The sequence below is a fragment of the Temnothorax nylanderi genome, unplaced genomic scaffold (genome assembly GCF_030848795.1).
Source record: "Temnothorax nylanderi isolate EJ_2023f unplaced genomic scaffold, tnyl_v1.0 TNYL_tig0068_pilon, whole genome shotgun sequence".
Taxonomy (NCBI): domain Eukaryota; kingdom Metazoa; phylum Arthropoda; class Insecta; order Hymenoptera; family Formicidae; genus Temnothorax; species Temnothorax nylanderi.
Window position 1 is genome coordinate 919,516 of NW_027249130.1, and position 19,130 is coordinate 938,645.

At 34.0% G+C, this 19,130-nt stretch overlaps 1 protein-coding gene and 1 pseudogene across 1 annotated transcript; both read right to left on the minus strand.

The window, feature by feature from the left end:
* Positions 1-412: 412 nt before the first annotated feature.
* LOC139773774 (uncharacterized) lies at positions 413-8,171 on the minus strand (annotated as a pseudogene).
* A 4,303-nt stretch (positions 8,172-12,474) lies between these two features.
* On the minus strand, positions 12,475-18,442 carry LOC139773775 (uncharacterized). The gene is made up of 5 exons (XM_071708492.1): positions 18,379-18,442; positions 17,527-17,716; positions 15,099-15,699; positions 13,949-14,188; positions 12,475-13,588 (listed from the first exon to the last, which is right to left on the minus strand). The coding sequence occupies exons 3-5, from the start codon at positions 15,694-15,696 to the stop codon at positions 13,074-13,076; spliced, it is 1,353 nt and encodes a 450-aa protein (XP_071564593.1). The 5' UTR covers positions 15,697-15,699; positions 17,527-17,716; positions 18,379-18,442; the 3' UTR covers positions 12,475-13,073.
* Positions 18,443-19,130: the final 688 nt, after the last annotated feature.

The following is a 19,130-nucleotide window of genomic DNA, read 5'->3' on the forward strand; positions in this document are numbered from 1 at the left end:
AAACAAACTGCCGATGGATTCAAAGCATGTACACGTAATGCCGACACATTATCTCCGTTCAATCCGACACTGGAACAGACTGCTATCGTGTTGTCTTGTCGAACGTGCTTGGAAATTGTTGGCACCACTCTTTGCCTCTTTACCTCAAAACAACTGTAGCTGCGGCATGCATGTATATGCGTCGCATTATACGATTTTTAGTCTTTTCGGTTTAGTTACCGGAGCCGAATCGACTTGTATCTTCATTTCGATGACCGAAGTTTCTAACACCAGTAACATACACTAAACATCTATATATTTTTTATTATATATTTTTTTGCAATTTAAGGCAAATAATTAGTGTTTTGCGCTAATTATATCACGATATTTATCTCCAATTAAAAGGCAGGGTATTTAAAAAAAACTCAATATATATTTATATATAACATTCCCTTCCTTTATTCACTAATTAGCTTGATCTAATTAAATTTATTGATGCTACGTAAGCAGAGACTAATTCTTTTGTCATATATTTCACTGTATTCGAGTGTAAGAAGATTTTATATTTGGAACGAAAATAATAGACCTGCGATATATTCAGTTAATTGAATGAGTTAATCTGAACTTGTTGGAATTATATCTCACTGACATAGATATATAGATGCACTGCAAATGCAAATGTGTTATTTAGCTAAAACTCTTCTGACACATTTCTTGCCGTTTTAAATCACGTAAATTATTTGACACGATTGAACGTATTAACTTTTAATTTAATACGGTTAAAGGTGTTAAATGACATAACTTAAAATGCCCAAAAATGTGTAAAAAGAACTGCAGTCGAATGTTTCATTTTTAGACGTATAAAACTAACACACTTGGATTTGCAGTGCGGCAATTACACTTTTAAAGGAAAAAAAGAATGTAAATATTTTCAGACATTGTATTTCATTCACAAGTTAAACTTTTAAGTTATCGGGTCAGGGCTTGGGTGACCAATGGGGCCACTTTTTAATTTCGTTATATAAGGCATCTCCAGGACTCAGAGTTTTCGAAACTTGTCGGTGACCTAACAGTTTATAGTCGGGCGCGATCTTTCCGGCTTTGACGCCGAGCTCTATGATCTTTCGCGCGGCACGTAATTGCGGTTTCGGCGGTACAACCGTATTGAATGTACCGATGAAGGAAATGCCGATAATCTTGCTGTTGAAACCGAAGGATCGAATGGGCACCGACGTAATCCCAGCTTCTGGCAACGTATGCGAGCCCGTCACCGCCGACGAGGAAATTGTAGGCGATATCCGACCAATTTCTAGATTCGATATGGAAAGTCTGAGCAAATCTCACGAGGAATGTACACTGCGATTGCGTGGTACAGAAATCCGTCGCGGTGTGACTAATAATTACATATGGTACTGACAACTTCAGTTTTGTCAGGGGTTCCGAGGGCGGCTGTGCAAGCCATTCGTTCCTTTCGACAAAGCGTACTGAAGTTATGTGTACACCTGAAAATCATAGAAATAAAGTACATATCGTACAAGAAGTTCAAGATGTATACCGTGCAAACAAATTTATAATTAGAAGCTCCTTAATTTAACACCGAATTTGGCAATCTTAATCAGACGCATATGTCAACTTTAACATTAAAATCTAAAATATTACTCACATATATAAGAATGCAAAAAGTTTTAAAATATATGACTCGTGGAAAGTAAAAAAAGACATGCGTTTAAGTAGGCACAAATACAAATATATAATGTAGGAGACAGACTTTAAGTTTGCAATCGTGATAAGATACCATTTGCCTCGTGTCGCGTTTGCATAACAAAATATTTTCCAGATGGACAATTACCCTCGGTAGATGAGTTTGGAATTTCCGATGTGGTTGGTGTGGTTGGTGTGGTTGGTGTGGGTGTTGTGGGTGGTGTGGTCGGTGTAAACGGTGTGGTCAGTTCGGGCGGTACGGGAAATACGTCCAATTGATGAGTGAAATGTACAGTTATGAACACTATAATACCCAGAAGTATTAAAGCTGGAACGCACGATAAAGCCGTATGCCATTTCCACGTCCAGAGCCATTGCGTCACTAAAATAATTATAAAAAGCTATATTAGAACGATAGTTTTACGAACTACTTAATATCGTTTGATGAAATTCATTCGCAATTATTATAACGGGTAGCACTGTGTACGAAAGGAATATTTTCCAGATAGACAATTACCCTCGATCGATGAGGTTGGAATTTCCGGGAAGACCGATGCGTCTGATTGATGAGTGAAATGTACAGTTATGGGCACTACAATAGCTAGAAGTATTAAAGTTATAACGCACGATAAAACCGCAAGTTTACACGTCCAGAACCATTGTGTCCCTAGAATAATTATAAAAAGCTGTATTAGAACGTTTGTTTCACAAGTTATTAATTCACTACTTATTAATACTTTTTGATGAAATTCATACACAATTATTATGACGGGTAGCACGTGTGTACGAAAGGAGAGTATTATAATTACATTAAGTCCCTCACGTAAAGCATTATAATTATTGTTTGGTATCAATTTTCTGTTATTCTATTCACAATCGAGTAAACAATTTGCGGCATGCAATATCTCGCCAATCTATGTCAGATAGCGTGACACATATATATACTGTGAGATAAAAATAGCTCTTTTATATTTAGCTTTAATTCTTGTGGCGCAACTAAAGTGTAACAATTTTCAATCTAAAATATCGTCGATATTAAAACTATATTCTGGAATAGTTGTGACAGGACCATTTGTCGAAGTAGTTAATGATATTTGTGACATATCGGCTGTTCTTCCGAAAACGTTCATGCTCTGGTTTAGATCAAAGTTTGTAAATAGCTTCCTTCTAAATAAAAAGGCACATACTAAAAGGTATTTTTTGCGACACAAATAAAGTTTTTGACATCGACTGTTTATTAGTTTATCGGCATTAGATTGACGTCAAATCGATTAATCATTTGTGGCTGAATAAGTACGCAATACAAAGTGTTGAAATGTTTAAATGTAAAACGTAGAGAAAAGAATTTGATTCTATGATGTCTGAATTTACCAAGTAATTATTGCGTTCTACTAATGTATTTAAAATTTTTAGGACGAAATATATTTTCCTTTATAAGGATATTAGAGTAATGTCTTGTTGCGATGATATCGATAAAAAGTATCTACATTATATTCAATTTTGAAGGTCGCGATTTATAATTTTTTATATAAAACTGTATTTTATATAAAACTGTTGTTGAAACTTATGAGAGATCTAGTCACTTTTAGTTATCCGGCGATTTTATGCTTAAACATACGAAAAGAAACAAGTATAGAAAAACTATTAAAAGCAACAGGCCTAAACAATCTATTGCATTGCACGATTAACTATTACCTTTATTTAATTTAATATTTTCTGGAAAGATGCATCCGTTTGGAGCTCCGTTGTCTTTACGCGTCTGCAAATCCGAGGTATTGTCGGAGGCGCGGCTCGCATCCTGATTCGGAGTAGGATTCGTGTAAACAAACTGCCTTATAGTAACAGGACCATTGTAGCAGGTCTGGTTAACCAGACGCACATTCCTCGACTTCTGCACTCGGACATTGCCAAAAGTCGGCTGATCAGCGTTCGGTAGGACGACATCGCCATTCGTGGTGGCGAAGGCTGGTTGCCGCTGAACGATGGTCGACGATACCGGCAGATTCGTGATCCAACCGCCTTCTTCGACATCCGTCTCTTCTTCCTCGTCGTCGTCGTCATCTACGTCACTGCACTGTGTAGAGGAATCTCCATTGCCCGGAGCGACGAACGCGGTTTCCCTCGCCGAGCGCTCAGTCTCGCCGAAAAACTTGTCGACCGCGTGACTCTCGGCAGACACAACAGTACCATTCACGTGGTCCTGCTCTCTTTTACCCTGGTGATCACCGTCGAGCGCTTGCTGTTGCTGTTGCACCAATGCCACCGTATCCATGAGCTACGCGAAAAATTCACCTTCTTTATATCGGATACGTCATAAATGCGATACACCGCAGCAGAATATGCTCGTCAAGGAATAGCTGTTAGAGTCTTTAGATATCTATATTCGTCAGGTCGCTACGAGATCCTCTTTCACCATTAGACTATACTCTTTTTTCTCTTATATCAGATAACAAAGGGAAAGATCAGTTTGAAAACGTAATTCTTTTTTATTAATATAAGATTTTTTTTAACAGTTTAACAGTTTGCGAAGAACTACGCCTTTTAACTTAAAAATGTTTCCAAAGATCGTCGTTTGATATATTCAAAGCACTCGAGTAAACATTCTTGCCAGATCTGCAATTTCGTTTATAGATATAAATTTTGTTTAATTAAAAAAAATTACTACGAGTTCTTGTAAGATTTACAAAAGAACTTATGATATATATTGAATCATGCTTAAGTTTTACTAATTGGTGAAACCGGTTATTAGTACGTTGAATAAAATCGATGAGGAATGTAACAGTGCGTTTTTAATCGACGGCCATCGGATGTGCCTGTTGGGTCCTCATTTGATAGAGCAACAGAATGCTTTAATCAAGAAAATTATGTTGACGAAACGTAAATGCACAAATTAATAAAATCAGTGATCGTGGAACAACATTGCGATAAACGGCAATGATAAGAAGCTTAAATAAATTAAAATAAATAATATAAGAAGCTTAAATAGATTAAAAATAAAATTCGGTAAGTCAAATATTATCTGGTATGGCAAATTTATTCAAACTTCCTCCGTTAATAAAACAAGAAGAACTACACAGTAAAAAAATTTCTGTTAAATATAACATAAATCACATGTCTCAAACGGTCTACTCAAATTTTTGTGTTATTATTTTAACATAATGTGAATATGTCAAATTATGACACAAATATTATGTCCATAATTTAATACAAAATAAATAAAAGTTTGATGATACGTGAACGAAAATTTCATGTACAACAGACATCTGTATAATGTTAAATATAAATGAAATACATGTTAATTTAACATTTTTGTATGTACAATAGACATCAGTATAATGTTAAATATAAATGAAACGGATATTTTTTTTAACAAAACTACATTATTTTTATGTTAACCTTACATTAAATTTAATATAATTATTTGATTAAATATAAAATATGTTATTTTAACATTTGATTTACTTAAATATGAATTTAAAAAATCAGATAACATAAAAATTAGTTAAATTAACAGATGAGTATGTTACATTTTTAACACAAAAACTTTAACTATGTCCATATTTAACAAAAATACACAACATTTTTTACTGTGTAAAGTTATGCGTGCTGCATACGGTGTAAATCGCATTTATGCATTTTACACATAGCGGATATTCATTAATTATTGCAAATCGATACAAATTATATGCGTACATTAAATATATCCGATATGTATTGCTAATTCAGTGGATAAATTCTCCTTAAAATGTCTAAAAATCATACCGTTTGAGTCATTAAGAATTCTTACGAAAGCGAACACACTAGATATCGTTAATGTATGCCATTGTACTCTTTTTGCGTCGAACCTTTTATCTTACATCGTTACTTTATAAATAAACCGTCGCGACCAATTTAAAAATTTTCCAGTATAATTATTGTTCTATATGTATATAACTCAATAATAATAATTTTAATTATTTAAACTAGGGCTCTGATTTTATTCCGTTTTTCGAATAAACGTTTAAACGTGAAACGTTTATCCGTTTACATTTTCTTCCAGAAAAACGTTTACGTTTAAACGTTTAGTAAACGTTTAGTAAACGTTTAGTAAACATTTAATAAACGCTTAGTAAACGCTTAGTAAACGCTTAGTAAACGTTTAGTAATCATCACTGAGAAAATTATACATTGTTATTTCGTGCGTGCGTGCATGCGTACGTACGAACGTGCGTGCATGCGCTCGCTCTCACTCGCGGATGTCGTCGATGATGCGAGCACGCGTGACAAAAACTTGTCGAACTGTGTCGTTCCCTCGTGCTTTTGTCTGCCCCTATTTGCTCCCCCCCTCCCCCGCGTCAAAATTAGGACTCGCTATTATTTAAACAAAAACTCATTTACTCGTATATTTAGTAAGTACATTCATTTATGAGTAGAAGAGAGTGTTTTACAAAATTAACTATTATTTATATGCTTTATTTCATTTTAAGTCAAAATTGCATCCAAATCTGAACAAAAGAATACTTTTTTATACCGTTTTTGTTTAACAGTGCGTCATATTAACAACAATATGTAATAACAATAATCTAAAAACAATCACTAATTGTGATTCATTCTTGCTTTTATACCAGCATCCGAATGCGTATTCGTTTTGTTCCAAGTCCAAGAAGTGCAAGCAGCGCGAACAAATCTAATTACTTCTGATTTATTGAATAAAAATGACTAAAGTAACGATGAAAGTAACGAATTCGTTTCCGTTACGGTAAAAATGTGACGACGTCACCGGAAAGAAAGTAACGGTAACGATATTACAAATAATACATTACTTCCCAACTCTGACTATATTTGTAATAAATATTTTATTAATAAAGTACATTCAAAAATAAAACACTTAAGAAAGGGATAATAAACGTTTATAGAAAAACGTGAAAATATTCGGAAAAACGTTTTTAGTAAACAGATATGCTATAAATATACGTGTAAACGTTTAAACGTTTAAACGTTTATCAGGCCCTAGACTTAAAACACGTGTATTCGGAAAAACGTTTCCAATAAACGGATATGCTAATTATACGTATAAACGTGTTTCCGTTTAAACGTATAATAGCGAGCCCTAATTTGAACCCGGTTCTCCGGATTACGAATCTGGCGATTCACGCCGGTCAAAATAGTATATGTTTCGAATAGAATGTATGTATATGATAAAAAAACGGCGAAGAGAAAACGATGAGTATCTTTTATAAGAAGCAGAACATCTACAACGAACAATTTCTTTGTAAACAAATTATGGACATCGATTATACTAGCATAAACTGAACGTTGCAATATCATATCTTCGCCGTTCAAAATATTTTACTGCGGAATAAGTTGCGTTTAATCTGACTGATCAATCATATTTTGCTTATCTACATCACAGTGACAAATTTTAATTAGTGATGGCGTCACTTTTGATCAGTTAAAATTATTTACATCCGTCGATCGCAGCAAGTATAACAATTCGTCATGCCTTAGCTTGACAAATTAGAACATCAACTGTAAAAACGAAGTTTATCATAAAAATACATATTTTAACATACATTGTATTTAAATCGAAAACCCATAGGTAAAATAAAAGACAAGCTCAATCGAGAAACATCACTCGTGATCAGTATTTCAAATCGACGCACCCGGTCGGCGATAATCTGCATTCCGTTAAATTAAAGATTGACTGATTCATATATACTTATTGCTAGAATTACCTCGCACAATTCATCGTTCACGCTGGCGGCGATCACTTTGCCAACACTAAATTTACACTCAATCTATAATGACATGGAGCCATTATCGTGAAAAGCGCTTCGCGGAATGAAAAGCTTTATTTGATTTCGTCCTAACAATTTTCGACACGTCGTTGATACCACCAGCAGTTGGAGGATGCACCGTCCTGCGGGCACGCAGGATGCAATCTGAACAAGAGCGGACTCCGATCAAACCATTATCGTTTATCTTCGTTGATTTCATGACACTCTGACTATCAGTCAGATAGATACTGGCTTTAATGATAAGGCCACGCGACTACCGAAAAACGACGCGCCTTAAATTGGCTGTGGAATCATGGAAAGCGTTCTCGCTCGCGAGAAGCAAAACGAAAAATAGAAAAAGCTAAGACCGGAAACTGGTATAGCGTGCACAATATTCATACAACAGGAATTCCCGTATTTAATTTGAATAATAACGCCTCGGATTCCTGTGCTGATACGTGGATGGCACCGCGGTCATCAATGTCACACCTAATCTACGTCACTGCTGCGTATTAAAATATAGTTACCGTATAAATATAAGTCCGAGATTATGTTGTATATATGTATATATATTTCAGTAGTGCGCGATACTCGTTTTTATCAAAAAGAATGGATTTTACGGTCGCAAGCCGCTTGTCAAGCACTCACTGACAATCGAATTGCCGAATGATGGAATCAAAGCACGAGTAACGCCGACGTTATCTCCGTTCAATCCGACACTAGAACAGACTGCTGTCGTGTTGTCTTGTCGAGCGTGCTTGGAAATTGTTGGCACCACTTTTTGCCTCTTTACCTCAAAACAACTGTAGCTGCGGCATGCATATGTATATGCGTCGCATTATACGATTTTTAGTCTTTTTGGTTTAGTTACCGGAGCCGAATCGACTTGTATCTTCATTTCGATGGCCGAAGATTTCTAACACCACTAACATAGGCACGAAACATCTATATAATTCCCATTATATAATTTTTGCATTTTAAGGCAAATAATTATAGTGCTAATTATATCACGACATTTGCCTCCAATTAAGAGGCAATGTATTTAAAAATGCATAAAAAAAATTTAGAGTTCTTGTATAGAGGTCTATGTATATATATATATATATATATATATATATATATATATAGAAACAAACTTAGATATATTTAATTATATGTATAATTATATATCTTAAAACTAAATTTTAAAAGACGATTGATGTTTTAAGGGACAATTTTTTATATCTTTGAAAAGAAATCTAGTAGAATAAACAGATAATACATGTACACCAGATTCTACTGGATACAATGAGATTACATGAATTGAAATAAATTTAACATGTTTAGAGATGTCAATATGTGTTTTACTTCGATATAATATTTTATTTAATAATAGTATTATTTAAATAAACAAAATATTATATTCGATAATAATATCGAGTACTGTTTTTACACTATTCGACATAATTATAAATAAATCGACAATAAACGAAAGCATGTGATTAAAAATTTTCTGACGATGGATTTGCAATACTAATAAATAAAGCTATATGTGTATAAGGTACATGCGCGAATACATCACACACATACGTAAGATGACTCCTCAATTAGAATGTCTTTATGCTATTGCATTTGTCAGATAGAAACTTTAATGTCACAACCGATGATATCAGCGTCGAATTCAAATGCGTTGTTGTATCAACTTAATCATAAAAAATTACATGTATAAAGATATGACCAAAAATATATAGGGGAGCCCCGGTCTCCCTTACTATTATTAAATAATGCCATTATTAAATATATAATATAACCAGAAATTAAATCGAAAGCGTAAGAGTAAGTCTTCTTTTCAGGAAAATTGAATTTAGAAACTGGAAAAATATTTTTAAAACATAAATAAATAATATGTGGTTTTATTTGCATATAAGAATTATTTATGTACGGAATGCAAAAAACTTATGGATATTTCGTTTTGGAAGCTATTGAGCCGAGATTGAAACTTATTTGCATTTTGATGGCGTACGTATATTTTACAGATATATATATATATATATATATATATATATATATATATGTAATGATGGTTAAAGGTATATTTATGCATGCTTCATACAGGGAAGACTGGGGCGAAGTCGTCACTATTTTTTCGGTGTCGATTTTTAACAACAAAACAAATAATTTTAATAAAATGTGGTATACCGTTGTAAAGAGTGAACCCTTGGCTACAAGATTTATAAGTACATTTTTGGTCTACGTCGCTTTGTTCAACTGGTATAGAATGAAAAACAACAAGAGTGCAAAAACTGAAATGTCAAAATTGCCGGGGTGGAGTCGTCACTCCATTCTCCGACTGAATTTTAAATGAAAATTCATAATTCCAATCATGAAAAATGATAGGATACATTTTATTAATTATTTTTTAATAGAAAAATGGAAACATTAATTAAAAACACGATGGCGGAAAATAATTACAAGAAAAGCGCACACACTTATGTGCCCTACGCTCGCTCGAAACGCACTGTTTCTCAGCTCTATTCTGTCATCTCTGAGCACACGCCAGCACATATTATCTAAGTCCTCGCCGGAATTCGACCACTGCTGCTTCTTTGACTTTGATTTTCGCCCGAAGCCTCCATGATATGGCTTGGTGACGACTTCGCCTCGGACACAGGTAAGTTTGATCGCTCATAAAATATTAGAAATCAACGAAAATAAAAAAATTTCACTGGATTTGTGTTCAGCATGCATTACTCTTCAGAATCACTTATCTCAAGATTCGGAGAGAAAATAATATTTAAAATATTCAAAATTTTCGACGCGCAAAAAATTTTACTTTTGACCTCCGAAAACACGTTTGCCTTATGAAAATCACAACATGGCATATAATCTCACTAAACTCCGTTGGTCACATGGACACCATAAGTAGTGTTTACAATATTAATGGCGAGTTCACACAACGTACAGATTTCGAGATAATTGTAGTGACGACTCCGCCCCGGTCTCCCCTACTTTGTTAAAAATTAGGGGAGACCAGGGACAAAAGTAACGCGGGATAAACGTAACAAACGCGATTACTAAAAAGATAATATTCCTGTACGAATCTATCTGCTGTTATATGATGTCTTTTAAACTCCTCCCTCACCTCAGTAGCGCTCGAAGCTCTGTTATGAGAAGTTGTGTGTCTATTGTGTCGATGCCATAAAAATACGGTCAAAGTAAAGTAGAGGTTTAACAACGTCTGTTTAAAATAATTAAAAATGTCCAGAACTATTTGAAAAAAAATTTCTTAAGAACTAAAGCATTTCGCTACACTGATATTATTTTTTATTTTACCTTGTTAAACAATCTTCAGCTCTGTTACAACCAGCCCTAGGAGTAGGGACAATCGTAACAAATCTCGATCTTTGTAAAATTTGATTTTTCTACGTAATTATAAAATGTGGATAAATTTCATCTATACCATAATGTAAGTAAAAATGTATTTACCTTATAAAAGAGAAAAAATTTATATATAAACAAGCAAATCGAAGATATCAACACAAATGAGAAAATTGTTACGTTTGTCCCTGGTCTCCCCTATTACATATATGTATGTGAGTATACAAGTATAATCGAGAGAAGCGATTAAAGCACAGGTGAAGTCATTTCTCGGAATATATATCTCGATAGTAGTTATATTGATACAGGGCGAAGCGAATTACATAATTAATTGCATAATTACCAATTTTATTATGAGGTTCGACCAGAACAATGTCTATTGTATCTTCAACACTCAATATTTTTTATATATGACCTTTCCTTCTTTTATTTACTAATATTAATACCACAAAATCTGCAGAAACTGCTTTTTTGTCATTTTATTGTATTCGAGTGTAAAAAGATTTTTATACTCAGAACGGGAATAATAAATCTGCGATATTTTCATTTAACTGTTATCTGTACATGTTGGAATTATATATCCAACTGACATAGACAGATGACAATTGCAGATTTAAAAGAAAAAAGGATGTGAATATTTTCAGACATTGTATTTCATTCACAAGTTAAGGCTCCTGTTCACTTACTGCAGTCATCTTGAATTGATGACGTCAGAAACGTGAAAATTAGGTATCATGAAAATTCTTGCGACATTAAAATAAAATGTTTCTCAATAAGATAGCGTTTGTAATAGAACAGACTTGTAAGATATATCGAACACTCCCCTTTTGTTTGGGTAATTCACGTATGTCAAATTAAATCAGTGCCCAATCAAGGATGAAAACAAGCCGTTTGGCAGCTGCTAAATTGAAATAAATATTTGCTTTCACATATTGTCATATTAAATTATAACAAAATAGTAGTCTTCGGTATATTTTAACACTACGACAATTATTTTAAATATAAAAACACTGCGTTGAAACGAAAAATAACGCTGTAGATCGCAAAACTAATTCAGTTTTTTAATGTCATTTTTCGCACCTTTTTGTTCACAATTTTGCCAGGTGTAACGCCGTGTGTACTGTCAACGTAAGAATATTTCTCATTGTTATCTTTCTTTCCTCCCATCAGGTTAGATCATTGTCAATGATTATGTCTTTCCACTTTAGGTCCCCTTCTTTTTAATCATAACTGTCTTTTTCTGTTCCTTATCTTTCAGTTTTGCTGTAAACATATTTGTTCCTCTTCCTGTCCAAAATTTATCCTAACTTCTAATGTGGAGTTCTTTCTGTAACATTTCTTCTACCGCTTTTTCCAGAGCATCTCCTTTTGGACATCCTATCCTTTTATATATTTACAATATTATTTCTTTTCTCCATTTTCTCTCTTATTTTCTTCTGCATTTCTAATTTTATAATTTTCTCTTGTACATAGATCGCCATCCACGCCAACGTGGGATGAATAAAAGTGACAAGAAAATGATGTTTGACGAGTGAAAAAAATATGTACAGGAATTGGATATGTAGATGTTTCTTTATTTAACAAGTAATAGGCTCGTTAAATGTAAGATGTTCTCCAAGCTTATATATTAAAACATGACTGATAAATCCGGTATTTTATAAAATAAAGTATATAGAAGCAATTATCACAGTGGCAACTTTATTTCTTTACACAAACAATTGAATCGGATAATCTCGTGTTTCGGCACATTATGTGAATGTACATACTTGATTGACTTAAGAATCTTATATATATACAGCATACATAACTTTTCTTACTTTTTTTACTATAATATATATACATATATATATATATATATTCTGTATCGTGTTTTTGGTATAATTTTCATAGCAATTTTCACATTTATTTAATAGCCAGTTAATTTTATTATGAGGTTCGACCAGCAATGTATTTTGTACTTTCAACACTTAACATATTATACATAAAATTTCTTTTCTTTATTCACTAATTAACTTGCTCTAATATAATTTAATAATGCCACGAAATCTGCAGGGACTACTACTTTTGTCAATTCATTGTATTGGAATGTAAAAAGATTTTATACTCGAAATGGGAGTAGTAGACCCGTGATATTTACAGTTAACTCTTATCTGAACTTGTTCGATTTACATCTAACTGATATAGACAGATGGCAATTACAGATTTAAAGAAAAAAGGATGTGAATATTATAGTTTTAGACATTGTATTTCATTCTCAAGTTAAATTTTCAAGTTATCGGGTCAGGGCTGAGGTGACCAATGGGGCCACTTTTTAATTTCATTATATAAGGCATCTCCAGGACTCTTAGTCTTCACAACTTGTCGATTACCTAAGAGTATATAATCAGACGTAATTTTTTTGTCTTTGATGCCGAGCTCTATGAGCTCTTTCGCGGCATTTAATTGCGTTTTCGGCGGTACAACCAAAGTGAAATTACCGATGAACGCAATACCGATACTTATGCCGTTATATTTTTCTGAATGGCCACCGGTGTAACTCCAGTTTCTGCCAACATATGCGAGGCCGTCGCCTCCGACAAGGAAATTGTAGGCGATATCCACATAATCTTTTTTCATCTGATAATCCTGTATAATTCTCAATTCGTTTGCGCACTCTACGTTATTGGTACAGAAATTTAACGCGGTGTGACAAATAATTACACGTGATACTGGCAGCTTCATGTTTCTTAGGGATCTCGAAGGCGGCCGTGCACCCCATTCGTCCCTCTCGACAATGCGAAACTCTGTCCCGTTACCTGCAAGTCATGAAAATAAAATACATATCGTATAAAAATTTCAAGATACATCTACCATGCAGACAAATTTATAGTTAGAAGCTCCTTAATTTAACACCGAATTTGGCAATCTTAATCAGACGCATATGTCAACTTTAACATTAAAATCTAAAATATTACTGTCATATATAAGAATGCAAAAAGTTTTAAAATATATGACTCGTGGAAAGTAAAAAGAGACATGCTTTTAAGTAGACGAATAAATAAAATAAATACAAATATATAATGTAGGAGACAGATTTTAAGTTTGCAATCGTAATAAGATACCATTTACCTCGTGTCGCGCTTGCATAACAAAATATTTTTTAGATGGACAATTACCCGGGGTAGATGAGGTTGGAATATCCGATGTGGTTGGTGTGGTTGGTGTGGTTGGTGTGGTTGGTGTGAGTGTTGCGGGTGGTGTGGTCGGTGTAAACGATGTGGTCGGTTCGGGCGGTGCTGGAGATACGTCCGATTGATGAGTGAAATGTACAGTTATGGGCACTACAATAGCTAGAAGTATTAAAGTTAGAACGCACGATAAAACCGCACGTTTCCACGTCCAGAGCCATTGCGTTACTAAAATAATTATAAAAAGTTATATTAGAACGATAGTTTCTCACGAGCTACTTAATATCGTTTGATGAAATTCATTCGCAATTATTATAACGGGTAGCACTGTGTACGAAAGGAATATTATAATTACATAAAGCCCCTCGCGTAAAGTATTATAATTCTTGTTTGACGTCACTTTTCTGCTAGTTTATTCACAATCGAGTAAACAATTTGCGGCATGCAATATCTTGCCAATTTATGTCAGATAGCGTGACACATATATACTATGAGATAAAAATAGCTCTTTTATATTTAGCTTTAATTCTTGTGCCGCAACTAAAGTGTAACAATTTTCAATCTAAAATATCGTCGATATTAAAACTATATTCTGGAATAGTTGTGACAGGACCATTAGTCGAAGTAGTTAATGATATTTGTGACATATCGGCTGTTCTTCCGAAAACGTTCATGCTCTGGTTTAGATACGCAATACAAAGTGTTGAAATGCTTAAGTGTAAAACGTAGAGAAAAGAATTTGATTCTATGATGTATCTGAATTTACTAAGTAATTATTGCGTTCTACTAATTTATTTAAATATTTTAAGACAAAGTATATTTTCTTTTATAAAAAAGATATTAGAGTAATGTCTTGTTGCGATGATATCGATAAAAAATATCTACATTATATTCAATTTATAATATACTTAGCATATTTATATTATATAATTCAATTTTGAAGGTTGCGATTTATAATTTTTTATATAAAACTGTATTTTATATAAAACTGTTGTTAAAACTTATGAGAGATCTGTTCCTTTTAGTTATCCGGTGATTTTATGCTTAAACATACGAAAAGAAACAAGTATAAAAAAACTATTAAAACCAAAAAGCAACGGGCCTAAACAATCTATTGCGTTGTACGATTAACTATTACCTTTATTTAATTTAGTATTTTGCGGAAAGATGCATCCGTTTGGAGCTTCGTTATCTTTACTCGTCGACAAATGCGAGGTATTGTCGCAGGCGCTGCTGGCGTCATGTTTACTCGCATCCTGATTAGGAGTAGGATTCGTGTAAACGATCTGCGTAACAGGACAATTGTAGCAGGTCTTGTTAACCAGACGCACATTCTTCGAGTTCTGCACTCGGACATTGTCAAAAATCGGCTGATCAGTGTTCGGTAGGACCGCGATATCGCCATTCGTGGCGAAGGCTGGTTGCCGCTGACCGATGGTCGACGATACCGGCAGATTCGTGATCCAGCCGCCTTCTTCGACATCCGTCTCCTCTTCCTCGTCGTCGTCGTCGTCGTCTACGTCACTGCACTGTGTAGAGGAATCTCCAATGCTACCATTGCCCGGAGTGACGACCGCGGTTTCCCTCGCCGAGCGCTCAGTCTCGCCGGAAAACCTGTCGACCGCGTGACTCTCGGCAGACACAACAGTACCATTCACGTGGTCCTGCTCTCTCTTACCCTGGTGATCACCGTCGAGCGCTTGCTGTTGCTGTTGCACCAATACCACCGTATCCATGAGCTACACGAAAAATTCACCTTCTTTATATCGGATACGTCATAAATGCGATACGCCGTATGCAGCAGAATATGCTCGTCGAGAAATAGCTGTTAGAGTCTTTAGATATCTATTTAGATATCTATTCGTCAGGTCGCTACGAGATCCTCTTTCACCATTAGACTATAACAGTCTGGGTTAATTCTTTGTCTCTTCTTTCTCTCATATCAGATAACAAGGGAAAGATCAGTTTGAAAATGTAATTCTTTTTTATTAATATAGGATTTTTTTAACAGTTTAACAGTTTGCGAAGAACTACGCCTTTTATCTTAAAAATTTTTCCAAAGATGGTCGTTTGATATATTCAAAGCACTTGAGTAAACATTCTTGCCAGATCTGCAATTTTGTTTAGATATAAATTTTGTTTAGTTAAAAAGAATTACTACGTTTTTTCAAGTTCTCCTTGTAAGATTTACAAAAGAACTTAGGTATATACTGAATCATGCTTAAGGTTTACTAATTGGTGAAACCGGTTATTAGTACGTTGAATAAAATCGATGAGGAATGTAAGAGTGCGTTTCTAATCGACGGCTGTCGGATGTGCTTGTTGGGTCCTTATTTTATAGAGCAATAGAATACTTTAATCAAGAAAATTATGTTGACAAAACGTAAATGCACAAATTAATAAAATCAGTGATCGTGGAGCAACATTGCGATAAACGGCATAGATAAGAAGCTTAAATAAATTAAAATAAATGATAAGAAGTTTAAATAGATTAAAAATAAAATTCAATAAGTCAAATATTATCTGGTATGGAAAATTTATTCAAATTTCCTCCGTTAATAAAACAAGAAGAACTATAACGTTATGCGTGCTGCATACGGTGTAAATCGCATTTATGCATTTTACACATAGCGGATATTTATTAATTATTGTAAATCGATACAAATTATATGCGATACATTAAATATATCCGATATGTATTGCTAATTCAGTGGATAAATTCTTCAATGTCTTCAAAATGTCTAAAAATTATACCGTTTGGGTCATTAAGAATTCTTACGAAAGCGAACACACTAGATATCATTAATGTACGGTATTGTACTTTTTTTGCGTCTTTTATCTTACATCGTTATTTTATAAATAAACCGTCGCGACAAATTCAAAAATTTTTCAGTATACAATTGTTGTTCTATATGTATATAACTCAATAATAATAATATTAATTATTTAAACTCCGTTTTTACAGATTATAAAGATTCACGCCGGTCAAAATAATATATGTTTCGAATAGAATGTATGTATATGATAAAAGAACGGCGAAGAGAAAACGATGAGTACCTTTCATAAGAAGCAGGACATCTACAACGAATTGATTTCTTTATAAACAAATTATGGATATCGATTATACTACTAGCATAAACTGAACGTCGCAATATTATATCTTCGCCGTTCAAAATATTTTACTGCGGAATAAGTTGCGTTCAATCTGACTGATCAATCATATTTCGCTTATCTACATCACAGTGACAAATTTATAATTAGTGATGGCGTCACTTTTAATCAGTTAAAATTATTGACATCCGCCGATCGCAGCAGGTATAACAATTCGTCATATTTTAGCTTGACAAATTGGAACATCAACTGTAAAAACGAAGTTTATCATGAAAATACATATTTTAACATACATTGTATTTAAATCGAGAACTCATAGGTAAAATAAAAGACAAACTCAATCGAGAAACATCACTCGTGATCAATATTTCAAATCGACGTAGCTGGTCGGCGATAATCTACATTATCCGTTAAATTAAAGATTGACTTATTCATATACTTATTACTAGAATTACCTCGCACAATTCATCGTTCGCGCTGGCGGCGATCACTTTGCCAATACTAAATTTACACTAAATCTATAATGACATATGGAGCCATTATCGTGAAAAGCTTCATTTAATCTGGTCCTAACAATTTTCGACACGTCGTTGATACCACCAGCAGTTGGGGGATGCACCGTCCTGCGGGCACGCATGATGCAATCTGAACAAGAGCGGACTCCGATCAAACCATTATCGATTATCTTCGCTGATTTTATAACACTCTGACGATCAGTCAGATATATAGATACTGGCTTCAATGATAAGGCAACGCGACTACTGAAAAACGACGCGCCTTAAATTGGCTATGCAATCGTGGAAAGCGTTCTCGTTCTCGCTCGCGAGAAGCAAAACGAAAAATAAAAAAGCTAAGGGCCACTTCGACCAAACTCCGATTAACTTAATAATTGATTAGTTCATTGGAAATGACCAATCGCATTTGCTCATTAAGCAGATTGACAAATGCGATTGGTCATTTCCAGTGAACTAATCAACGTTTAAGTTAATCGAAGTTTGGTTGAAGTGGTCCTAAGACCGGAAACTGGTATAGCGTGCACAATATTCCCTTTCGTACAACAGGGATTCCCGTATTTAATTTGAATGATAACGCCTCGGATTTCTGTGCTGATACGTGGGCGGCCTCGCGGTTATCAATGTCACACCTAATCTACGTCACTGCTGTGTATTAAAATAAAGTTATCGTATAAATATAAGTTCGAGATTATGTTGTATACATATATGTATATATATTTCAGAAGTGCGCGATGCTCGTTTTTATCGAAAAGAATAAATTTTACGATCGCAACCCGCTTGTCAAGCACTCACTGACAATCGAATTGCCGATGGAAATGATGGAATCAAAGCACGAGTAACGCCGACGTTATCTCCGTTCAATCCGACACTGGAACAGACTGCTGTCGTGTTGTTTTGTCGAACGTGCTTGGAAATTGTTGGCACCACTCTTTGCCTCTTTACTTCAAAACAAGTGTAGCTGCGGCATGCATATGTATATCATGCGTCGCATTATACGATTTTTAGTCTTTTCGGTTTAGTTACCGGAGCCGAATCGACTTGTATCTTCATTTCGATGGCCGAAGATTTCTAACACTACTAACATACACGAAACATCTATATAATTCCCATTATATAATGTTTTGTAGTTTAAGGCAAATAATTAGTGCTAATTATATCACGACATTTGCCTCCAATTAAGAGGCAATGTATTTAAAAATGCATTAAAAAAAATTTAGAGCTCTTGTAGAGGTATTTGTATATAGAAACACACTTAGACATATTAATTATTATATGTATAATTATATATCTTAAAACCAAATTTTAAGGTACAATTGATGTTTTAAGAGACAATTTTTTATATCTTTGAAAAAAAATCTACTAGAATAAACAGATAATATATGTACACCAGATTCTATATACAATGATACAATGGATACAATGAGATTACATGAATTAAAATAAATTTAACATGCTAAGATGTGTTTTACTTCGATATAATATTTTATTTAATAATATATATTTATTTAGTAATATAATAGTATTATTTAAATAAACATAAAATA